This window comes from Trichechus manatus, unplaced genomic scaffold, assembly GCF_000243295.1.
Source record: "Trichechus manatus latirostris isolate Lorelei unplaced genomic scaffold, TriManLat1.0 scaffold00008, whole genome shotgun sequence".
Lineage (NCBI taxonomy): Eukaryota > Metazoa > Chordata > Mammalia > Sirenia > Trichechidae > Trichechus > Trichechus manatus.
Window position 1 is genome coordinate 30,022,730 of NW_004443944.1, and position 12,130 is coordinate 30,034,859.

At 43.6% G+C, this 12,130-nt stretch overlaps 1 protein-coding gene across 11 annotated transcripts in view; it reads right to left on the bottom strand.

Annotated features, from left to right (window-relative positions):
• Positions 1-12,130, bottom strand: part of RALY (RALY heterogeneous nuclear ribonucleoprotein) — a 128,335-nt gene that overhangs the window by 53,811 nt on the left and 62,394 nt on the right. For 4 of the 11 annotated variants that reach the window (XM_023725246.1, XM_023725237.1, XM_023725240.1 and 1 more), the window contains exon 1: positions 1,589-3,787. The exons of 2 other annotated variants lie outside the window; for them this stretch is intronic. In XM_023725246.1, coding sequence (XP_023581014.1) covers positions 1,589-1,645 — 57 coding nt within the window. In that variant the 5' untranslated portion in view covers positions 1,646-3,787. Of the gene's footprint in view, positions 1-1,588; positions 3,788-4,312; positions 4,400-12,130 lie in introns of those variants that run through there. 5 more of the 11 variants (XM_023725270.1, XM_023725255.1, XM_023725259.1 and 2 more) reach the window with 4 other exon arrangements.

A 12,130-nucleotide genomic window follows, 5' to 3' on the forward strand; every position in this document is an offset into this window, starting at 1 on the left:
GTTCTACTCTGTAACACACAGGGTCTCCAGGAGCTGGAATTGACTCCATGGCAACGGGTTTGATTTTTTTTTTTTAAATATGTAGCTCATTTTACTGCAGTGAAGTGTACCAATTTTCAAAGACTCAGAATACAATACACTTAGAACACTGAGATGGGAAACCTGTAGTCAGTGAGTTCCTATTACATGTTCTGTACTGTGCTGGCATCTTCCATATGTTATATTGTTTAATCCCTAGACAACCAGAAGGGGTAGATAATGGTTATCCTCCTATTACCGAGAAAGAAACAGAGGCTCAGAGAGGCTAAGTAACTTGTCCGAGGTCACAAAGGTAGTGAGCACCAGATTTCAAACTCAACACTACTTGTCTCCCAAATCTTGGTTGTTTTGGGTTGTGGCACCATTATTATCAGAGGGTCACTAACCCTCTCTAACCTTCTCTGGGCTGTGGTCTCCTCAACTGTCAAATGGGAGTAGTACTCCTTGCACTGCTTCCCTCACAGAGTTGCTTTAAGACTCAAAGGTAGTGGGGTATGAAAGAGCTCTGTAACGTATAAAGATATGAATACAAGGGGCACTTGAAATATCATGGATAAATGTTGATGTTTCCATTCATGATTTATAAGGTACTTAAGGTTCTTGCAGGTACCCATCATGAAAGTCAATTGTCCTTACTCAGTCATTCCCCAAATAGTGCTCCTGAAAATTTTCCAGTTAGGAGTGAATAAACAGGAAACATGCTCATTCTCTCAGTATTGATTACTCTTCAGGTTTTCTTGGCAGAGTCACATTAAGCAGCCAAACTACTTCTTAAGGAGTCAGGAGTAAAAATAGCCAAGTGGGTGGGAGCCTGGTGGGAGGCCTGAAGCCAGGAATTACCTATATAGAGGAGATGCTAGATTGGTTGTGGGGCTAGACTCCTTACCCTCATCTTGGAAAATGCCTGGGAAATGAGTCCAAAGGGTCACTGGGACAGCAGTTTTCATCAGCCTTTGTATGAAGTCTATCCAGGAGACAAACAAGTGTATGTGAACGGGCGGGGGACGGGGTGATGGGAGACAGGGAATGGGACCAAGGCTGGTCAGCTTCACTTTGATGTGGGATGGAGAATACCTTGGCAGGGATCTAGGTACAGCAACAGCAGTGGATAGGGCTAGCGCTCTCAACTCATCCTCTAGCCATGCCTGGGATCCCACCCTCATGATCCACATTGCAGTGGCCATCTGCTCCTTCCAGCTTCTAGTAGGCTAAGACCAAAAACAACAGCAAAGCATTCTTGGAGCCAGGCTCTGGGATGGGGACAGAGAAGTAAATAACAAAAGTCCTTGCTCTTAAAGAAGTCATTACACCAAGAGGGTTTATTGGCATGTCTGTCTCCTAACTAGGGGCTCTACTGTATAGCAAAGTCTCGCATATGGGGTACAGTTAAGAATCGTTTGAACTGAACTGAATCAAAGGAGACCACATTGTATGACTAAAGAGCACCTGTTCAGTGTAAGAAGCCCTGGACTCCAGTCCTGTTTCTGACATGAATGACTAAGGGACTTCGGGCAAATTACTTAATTTCTGTGGACCCCAATCTACTTACCTGTAAAACCACAAGTTGCTGCCAGCAGCCAATGTGATAACGCCCTATAAACAGCATGATAGAGGAGCAGGGGATGGAGCACAGAGGCCCATGGTCTTAAAGTTCAGAGCTCAGCCTGGGAAGGTTGAAGTAAGTTCCCTTTCTTTCTCAGACAGCTTAGGTGTACTTTTCACATATTTGAGACATTCTTTGCATTTCTAGTGACTGTGAAAGGGGGAGACGGGGAAATTTTACCACTCCAGTAGGGGAAAGAAAGGTTGCCATCGCTCTACTTTTCAAAATTTGTTTGGATCCACTGTCATGCAAAACAGACCTGGAGTTATAATCCTAGCTTTGGTAATCAAAAGCTGTAAAACAAGCCTTAACCCCTGAGTCCTAGTTTCCTCATCAGTAAAATGGGGAAAAATTTCCTACATCATACGATTACAGTTAAGATTCAATGACTTAATGATGTGAAAAGTGTTTTGTAACCTATAAAATGTTACACAAATGCCAGTCATTATGAAGTTGTCTTCACATCAGCACATGAGCTACACAGGACAGGTGTTTATCAACACTTGACAAGTAAGATCATCAAAGCCTAGAGGAAATGCTGAAAGTAACACACAGCTCAACTTGACTTTCTCCAGCAGAGGTAATTTTCCCTTTGATTTATTATTTGTTGCTGTTGTTGGCTGTCGTCTAGTTGCCCCCAACTCATGGTGACCCCATGCACAACAGAAGGAAATGCTGCCTGGTCCCATACCGTCCCTATGGTGTGTTGCAGACTGGATTACTGTGATCCACAGGGTTGTCAATGGCTGATTCTTGGAAGTTAATTGCCAAGCCTTTCTTCCTAGTCTATCTAGTCTGGAAGCTCTGCTGAAATCTGTTCAGCATCAATCACAGCAACACAAAAGCCTCCACTGACAGACGCACCGTGGCTGTGAATGAGATGGATATTACAGAGATCGTTTATTAGCTTGTTTGCCTCATGAAACTGAGATCTCTGAGAGAGATTACATCTTATGCATTTTGCCCAGCATGGTAAACCTAAAAAACCTTACATAAATGTTAGCTGAATGATGAGTAATTAACACATTGGCAGCAGAAACACATCTCGAACCCAGGACTCCTAATCTCAGGTCCAGAGTACTTTAAAGCCATAGAGAAAGTAGCCCAAACCTCCTGGATCTAGCCCGTCTTGACTTCTTATCTCTTCCTCAATTCCTCCACTCTTCCAAGACTCAACTCTCCATCCCTGGAAAGAGCCTCTGGCTCTTTGCAGGTGCTAGTCCCTTAGCCTTTGAACATGCCACCATCTGCTTCCTTGCTGAGCTAACTCCTATTTGTCTTAGTTACCTGGTGCTGCTGTAATGAAAATACCACAAGTGGGTGACTTTAAAAAACAGAAATTTATTTTCTCACAGTTTAGGAGGCTAGAAGTCTGAATTCAGAGCACCAGCTCTAGGGGAAGGCTCCCTCTCTGTTGTCTCTGGAGGAAGATCTCTTTCAGTTTCTGTAACCCTGGCATTCATCAGTTTTTCTCAGTAATCTCCATGTGGCATCTATCTTTCCTCCATTTGTGCTTGCTCATCTCTGTGCCTAATCTGTTCTTTTTATATCTCAAAAGTGATTAGGCTTAAGACACTCCCTATACTGGTATGGCCTCATTAACACAATAAAGAAAACCCTATTTCCAAACGTGACTTCCACAGGTAGGATTCCAACCCATATTTTGGGGGGAACATAATTCAATCCACAACACTATTTAAACCTCAGACTTCTTGGAGGCCTTTCTAATCTTGGCCCTAATACTGGATCATGTGTCCCCTCCTCCTCTGTGTCTGTTGTGTTTATCACAGAATCCTGGTACACAGAAAGTGCCAAAAGTATCTGTTGAAGGTTGAATTAATGAAATACTAGGTCTAGAAATCCAAAGGTGATACAGGGCAAAGATTCCTGACCTGGAAGTCAGGAGGCTGGGGCTTGACTAATTTTCATTCTAGCTCCACCACTAATGTGCTAGGTGATTTTGGGCAAGCCCCAACCTTTCTTCGGACCATCCATAAATGAGCTAACATCTATAAATGATTTTAAAAGGCCCTTCCAACACTGACAGTATACAAGGCTTGGACTCATGCTAGTCCCAGGGGTGAGGTACTTCTGAAGCCAGCTGTGTGTGCCATAGTAGAGGAGGTCCAACATCTGCCCCACCCCCCCCAAGCCCCAGCAGCACCAGGCACACTGGGCTCTGCTGTCAGCAGCCTCCCAACCCGTTGGTTTACTTAATTCCTCCTGATGAAGTGCCAAGAATAAACAGTACGTGAGCAGCAGCATTTTAAAGAGTCCAGAGCCTAATGAATCTTTTCCTTCCTGCGTCAATTAGAATTTCAAAGCTAGGATCCCCAAGGACCAATTTATTGGGAACAGAGAGAAGCCTTTTATTCATCAGCTGCTGCCTGAGCTACCTGCCCTGGCCCTGTATATCTGCTATGTAGCAATCCTGCTTACTCAGACAGGATGTCTAGCAGGATAGAGCCTGCCCTGGGAGGCTTCTTCTTGCTCACTATTTCTAAGGAAAGGAGGGGTCCAGGGCATTTCTAGGGGGATTGGTCAGGCAATCAGAGTAGCTTTGACTTTACAGTCATCTCCTAAGGATACTGGTCTTTAAAGAGCTAAAGTAACAAATCAACTTGCCATTTACCCAATGAAGCATCAGGTGTTGTGTGACAACCTATTTACCTAAGTTATTCTGAATCCTCACCAACAACCCCAAAAGTTCAGCCCGCCTTCCATCTCCACGGGTTCTGCATCCGCGGATTCAGTCAACTGTGGATCAAAAACATTTGGAAAAAAAATGTTACACTGTTGCTGACATGTACTATCTAGTTAGGCCTGTGATGGGTATGTCTGTACTGAATATGTACAGACTTTTTTTTCCTTATCATTATTCCCTAAACAATACAGTATAACAACTATTTATATAGCATTTACATTGCACTAGGTATTATAAGTATTGTAAGTAATGTAGAGATGATTTAAAGTATACGGGAGGATGTGTGTAGGTTATATGCAAATACTACACCATTTTATATAAGGGACTTGAACATTCTCCGATTTTGGTATCCACAGGGGTCCTGGAATCAATCCTCTGTGGATACCGAGGGACGACTGTAGATATGAATATCACTGGCCTACAGATGGGGAAACTGAAGCTCTGAGAGGTAAAGGAAGAATTAGCCTAAGGAACACAATTAGCAGGCAGGGATCTGAACTCAAGTCTGTGCGACATCAGAGACTGTGCTCTTCTATCAAACCACAACAGCCTTGTTCAGAGGCCAACACAGGGCCAGCAGGTGATGTCCTCAACGGCAGAAGATGACCTGCAGGCAGCCACAACCACGCTGGACACTTCCTACCAGCAAAGTTTTTTACCTAGGCCCAAGCAAAGGTGGCTGTGCATTGCCAGTCCTTCCACTCAATGGAGTTAGCAATCCCCCCACCCCCAGAATATAATTTAAATGAAGTCACCATCAACATACCCCCAGCCCCTCATCCAGAAATCTTTTGATTAGATTTGTGAGGGGTTGCCAATCCTTGACCTACTGGCTCCCAGGCACCGAGTCCTCTGCCTCTCATCCTGTCCTCTCCAAGTCATGCAGAGTCAGCCCAGCTGCTACTGCTGTGTCATTAACAGAGAGAGATTTTTTCCAAGGTGAGCAGGTAAACAAGCCAGGTTTCCAAATGGTTATGGGATTGAATTTTAGGGCTTTGGTGGCAGAAACACACAAAAGGGAAGTCAAGAGGTTTGTCCAAGTTCACACAGCTTGAAAATGACAGAGCAACAACTGGAATACAAGTATACGCGTAAATGTAAGCTGGCCTCTTTCTATATACAACAAGAATAACACAAACATAAAAAATGAGGTAAGTGCTTTCTAAAAAAAAATTAAACTTTTTTTTCTGAAGATAACTGTAGATTCATATGCTGCTAAGTGCTTAAAAAAAAAGAAAGAGTTTTAAAAGCACCCAGCACAGTGCCTGGCACACAGAAACCCACCCAAGAAGTGTTTGCTAGCAGATAACTTGAGGAGGATTGAATACGTAAAATGTACTTACATACAGTATCTTAAATAACCCTTCCAATGACCCCATGAAGCAGGTATTAATATCCCTACTTTACAGATGAGAAACTGCTCTCAGAGAAGTCAAGTAACTTTAACTGATTCAAGATTACACAGCCAGTATGTGCCAAAGCTGGGATTCATATCCAGGTATGTCCAACTCCAAGTCCTTCCTATGCTCTCTTTCCACAAAAGCTTCTCCAGAGGTAAGACTGGGGCTGGGCTTCAAAGACAAGGCTGGTGGTTAAGAGCAGGCTGCCAGTTCAAGTGTACCGCACATGAACAAAGGTATGGAATTAGTAACATGCCGTCTTTGCGGAGAGTGGTAGTATAAAGACACTGGCCAGATTAAAATAGTAAATTCACATGACAAAGTTCAAATAAAAAACTAAATTAAGGGCAGATGGCAGAGGGCCCTTGAATGTTAGTTGCCTTTACCAATTACGTGGGTCACATCTTGACTCTCTCTTGTTGAAGACTCAAGAAAGGGAGGAAGCATGCAAAATTAAAGAGCCAGAGACTGGAGGCAAGAGAACTGGAGAAAGGAAATCAAGTTCTGTCACTAACTAGATATGTGGCCTTGGGCAAGTCACTTGCTCTCTCTGAGCTTCTAGTATCAGGAGGTTGAAACTAAAAAGATGTCCAAGGACCTCTCTAGCTTTCACCTTCCAGGAATCCCTCTATCACCAAGTCATGTGAGCAAATGTGAGTCTGGTAAATGTTAATGCTGTGATTAAGCAAAGCAGCCTGAAATGAAACAGACAATGGTGTGTGCGACAGGAGCCCTGGGCACAGGAGGGACAGATGGCTAGTGAAGGAAATGAGAATGAAGGCGTTAAATGGGATTGAAGTCAATCTTGGTCAAAAGCCAGAAGACAGCAAGGAGCAAAGGAAGGCAGACTAAACTAGGACATTACCGATCCAGGCCTCACTACTAACTTGTTCCCACTACTAACTTGTTCCGTGGCCCTGGCTATTTCAGCCTCATTTCCTCATTTACCAAACGGGCCTCAAGGCCCTGTATGTTCTGGCTTCAGCTGCCCTCTTCTCCAAGCTTCTCCAGCTTCTTTCCCCCATCCCTGGCAATGCTCCAGCCATTCTACCTGCCTTCTAGTTATTCTACAAACATACTCTTGCCTCAGAGCTTTTCCACCGGCTCTTCTCTAGGCTGGGAATGATCTACCTCCTCAGAGGCCTTCCTTGGCCACTTTTTAACCCTTTATTTACCCTGCTTTATTCTCTTCATTACACATAACAATACCTAAAATTATGTAACAACTATCAATTTACTCATTTTCTGTCTCCTCCACTGAAACAAGTTGCATGAAGGCAGAGTGTTTTTGAGCTCCAATTTCTTATATTTGTTTCCCTCAGTAGTACTTCAAAAATCATCTCCAAATGTCACAAACACATCCTAACACACAGCTACACATGCACAAATAGACAAATACACATTACTTCATTCAAGAGTCATTTACTGTATGCCATGTGTGAAACACAGTACACATATGATACTTCCTTAGCCCTTCAGTTTGGTCCCAACTTACTTTGATAACTTCAACCACGCTAACAACATTGCTCTTCCTGAAATCCTATGCTCTGGCCACACTGGGCTGTTTTTCCTTCCCCGAAACACACACATAAGCCTTTGTCTTCACTGGTCTCTTTGCCTGGAAGCTACAGTCTCTCCTTCACAACTGCCAAATGCCTCATCTTTGAAGTCCAACTAAAATATCACCTCTTTTGTGAAGCCTTCCTTGATCTCTCAGGCAGTTAGTGCCTCCTTCCTCCAAGCTCCCAAAGCTCTCCACATGCTTCCATTACAGTGATTATCACTGTAGTGTACTTACTCCTTACTTGCCTATCCTCCTTGATCAACTGGGCTCCAAAGACCTTGACCATGTGCTTGCTTTCTTCTTTTCCCTAAGGGGCTTACCCCTGTGGCTGGTGTGAATGTGTATCAAATTGGATGTTAACATGGCCCCACAACTAAGAAAACTTCCTAACCTTCACTGGCAGGTTTGATCAGGAAGTTTTTCCTTCATACTGTCTAAAAAATGGTTTCCCTAATATTTCCACCCACTAGTCTGTATCTCCATAGAATAGAGGGCACAAGGAGGAAGAGGCTGTAAAAGTGCTGGGAAGAAGGTCTTTGCAGAGCCTTGAATGTCATGCTAAAGAGAATGGATTTATTCTAAAGTTTTATAAGCAGGGAAGTGTCAGAAATAAGACCCATGTCCTAAGGCCTATGGAATGAAAAAGGAGGTTATATTTGAGGGGCAAAGACTGGAGGTGGGGAGATCAGCTGGTTGAAAATTAAATAGTCACAGTGAGAGAGGACTGAGATCCGGACTTGGGTGGTAGCAGTGGGGCTGGGGAGACAAGGAGGTTAGTCCCAGCAAAACATGTTCAGGGGCAAAACCATATAACGAAAGCAGCTGCCTACTCTACCTATGAGCAGAACTGGCTCTGTGCTCAAAATAGTCTTCCTCCAGATGGAACTCTGTCATCTCTTCAGCAAGGTTCCTCTCTGCATCCAAGATGGCCCTGAAGGCAACCAGGAGCAGGTAAAGAGCCTCTCTGACAAAGGGAAGTGGAAGAAGCAGGTCCAGGTTTAGTAAAGGTCAAACCTTAGGCCAGTGAGTAGGACTGTAGGAGAGGGAACTCACAATCTTGCTGATGACTGTTACCTGCAGAAGGTTCAGCAGAAAGGTTGGGTCTTTGCAACCCAGGTGCTTCCTGAACTGGGGTGGCTCTAGCCAGCTTTAACATAAGAGGCTGTGATCATTTTTGGTGTTTGTTAAGGAAAATTATTCAAAACTTAGAAATGAGGCAAAAAGATGATTCTGTGACCTTTTAAAGTCATGTTAGAACATTTTTTAATAAGAAACCGAGGGTCAAGCGACACTCTTACAGAATGGAATTTTGTGTTACTTACTCTTCACAAAGATTAGGGCCCAAAGTCTTAAAAACTCTGTAAAGTTAAAGGTTAATGTGTAGAAAACTGAGAAAGATGTACCTTTTTTAAGCAAACAAGATATCTCTAAAGGTTACATTTTCATTAGGACATTAACCAATTTTGGATGTAATTTAGCAATCATATCTCAGCAATCTTTTTTCCACTAATAACATAAATCCAGTTTCTCAGCCATTCTCTTTCTGCTGGTTCCCACATTGATGAGTTAAACTAAACTTGACACATACTCACTACGAGAATCGTGCCCTGAGAGAAGTATGCACATCCACCAGACTGCCTACCTCACAAGAACCAGATGCCGGGAGGCCAAAGAAGCCTGATACAGGATACCAGTGAAGTGGAACAGGTGGTCATTTATCAAGTGACATAAGGCCCAGTGTAAAGAGTACCAGGCTGCCAGGTCACTAATTTACTGTGTAACCTTGGGCATATTACTGCCCCTTGCTCGGCCTCAATTTCATAATTATAAACGGGAAGGTTGGCTTAGGTCAGAGTTGCTTTACAAACTGTGTTTCTGAAGGTTCAAGGCAGATGCCTCATGGGTTGTCTTTGATGAAAGTAGTGGGGAGGCTAAGCTGCCCAACTCTGGGGCCCCCGCCGCCACTTCCTCCAGAGCAGCTCTGTTTTCTATGTTGAATTATATGTTTAAAAGGTTCCTCTGTAAACTTGATGACTGTTAGTTAAGGGCCCTTCCCACTCTGACATCTTAACATTCCATGATTTTATGGCAAAAGATCCTGGGGAAAATGTAAAGTCAAAAATATCTCATCTCACCCTATGCCTAAAAATAGATCATTAGAAAGAGTCTCCAAGAAGTCCCTAGCAACTGAATATTAATGGGGAAGGAAGGGAACAAGACAGAGGACAGTTCACAGGCAAAGGGCCTCCTCCTTTTACAGCTGAAGACTGGGTGGGCCCAAGGCCAAGGAAAGAACCCTCTCACAGAGGACTTGGACTCACTGGGATCAACAAAACTAAGGATTTGGACATCTAACAGATAGATGCCTTCAGTTTCCTCACAATAAGATCTCTTGAAAGGAAAGTGCTTGTAAACTAAAAAGTTGAGCACAGAGTGAGGACCTATTAGAACAGTCTATTCTTAAAATCTTTTAATGTGCGCACGTTTCCTCTCCTGCCAGGTCCCTGAAGAATAGTCATCAAGCTTGAGATGATACATCCCCTTTCACTCTATTTCCCTACATTTCAGAGTTGGGCATACAAGTAGGAGCTTGTTGCTTGAAATATTTCCTGCATTCAGCTTTGAAAATGACAAGTACACTTTTTACTAGGGACTCTGTGTTCCATGTTGAAAATGGAAACCCGGCCTCCTCCTCTCGCTTAGCACTTGGATCTGTCTAGGCCACACACCTGAGCCCTGGAGAAGCTGTTCCGAGGCAGGGCTGAGCAGAAGCTCATAGGAAAATGCAGGCAGGCATGGGAGATATTCTCACTATACCAAGGCTACTGAATGCCTCTTCCTGGGCACCCAAGAACACTCCACCCTCCTGGCAGGGCTGAAGCCAGAAGATGCAGTATGGTACTTCAAAATGAGCTTAGTGAATAGTCAGGAGGATCTGAGTTCAAACCTCAGCTCTTTCACAGCACAGATATGTGATCTCTGGCAAATTCATTTACTTCACTGAGCCTCAGCTTTCCCCTCTGAAGCTATTACTAGCTTAATGAGTTATATAAACATTAAGGGGAGAGAATTCAAAGTGCGTATCACAATACCTGGCACATAGTAGGCAGTCAACAAATGTCACCTCCACTCAACAGAGAAAGGGCAAGCTAGCAAAAGACGACTGAATGTGATTCACATGATGGGTAGGGAGGACTTGGGGACAAACCCCAGCCAGCAGCAGATCAGAGCTGCAAGTGGCTCGGAATGGGAATGGGCTGATTTGCAGAAATCTGTCTAAGAGCATTTGGATCCTGTACCAGCCAAAGCAAATCAAACAGGAGTGCTTATAGAGCGCTTATTTCTAAAACAAGTACGGGCTGTGTTGTTAACACACGCCACAGGGGAATTGAGAAGGCTGCTGGCAGGAATGCTAAGAAAGCTGACATGCTTTCAGTTCCAGTCTTTGTGACTATATACAGGGGTACAACTGACCTTGGTTCTAGAAGAGAAGAGAACCCTGAACTGAGACACAGGAGACCTGGTTCTGGTCTGAACTCGAACCTGAGCTCGAACCTGAGCAGGTGACTTCACCTCTCAGGACCTCAGTTTTTTCTCCCCTCCTCCAAATAATAATGATAACTCTATGAGCCTACTCTATTATTACTATCCCCATTTTCAGATGATGAAACCATAGCTCTAAGATTAAGCTAGTTACTGACAGAAACTTGAATTCAGGGTCTGCTATCAAAGACTATGGTCTTTCTACCTGGCTGCATTACCTCTCAGAGGTAAATGAGGGGTCTGGACTAGACAGACCACGGCATTTCTCAATTTGGAAATCACAGTTCTGAGTGGTCCAAAATTACAATTGAAGAACATTTGAAATATTCAATGGCTAGATAAAGCCTGGCTGGTTGGGAAGCTTTCTCACACAAATGAAACTCTCAACACTAAGGGCAAAAGCTGGAAGACAAACACAACTTGAAGCCAGGAAGAGAGCAGACAATGTAATTTCAGAAAGTTAGCCATGAAAAGGCCCTTGGAGAATACATCGCCAAAGTAACTCATTTTACAGATGGGAATATCGAGGTTGCAAAAAAGGGAAGTGGCTTGACTAGGAATACCTATCAAGTGATGGAGGGAACAAACTGGGTCCTACGTCTCATGGTATCTATCACACTTGCTACCTACTCAGTCTCCAACCTTCCAAGCTATTCTGATCTCTTTGATTTTTTTTTTTTCCCCAAATGCTGTGTGACAAACAGGTCACTGCCCTGCAGCAGACTCCAAGACACTTTCAACATTCTCTCACTACAGAGAATGGTTCTATCTCTGGAACTGTCTATATTAGTTTCCTAAAGCGGCAAAGTACCACAAACTGTATAGCTTAAGACAACAGAAATTTACTCTTTCACAGTTCTGGAGGCTGTTGTTGTTAGGTACCATCGAGTCGATTCCGACTCATAGCTACCCTATATACAACAGAACAAAACACTGCCCAGTCTTGCACCATCCTCACAATCATTACTATCTTTGAACCCACTGTTGCAGCCACTGTGTCAATCCATCTCATTGAGGGTCTTCCTCTTTTTCGATGACCCTCTACTTCACCAAGCATAATGTCCTTCTCCAGGGACTGGTTCCTCCTGATAACATGTCCTAAGTATGTGAGATGAAGTGTCACCATCCTCGCTTCTAAGGAGCATTTGGGCTGTACTTCTTCCAAGACAGATTTGTTCGTTCCTCTGGCAGTCCATGGTATATTCAATATTCTTCACCAACACCATTTAATCCAAAGGTATTGATTTTTCTTCTGTCTTCCCTATTCATTGTCCAGC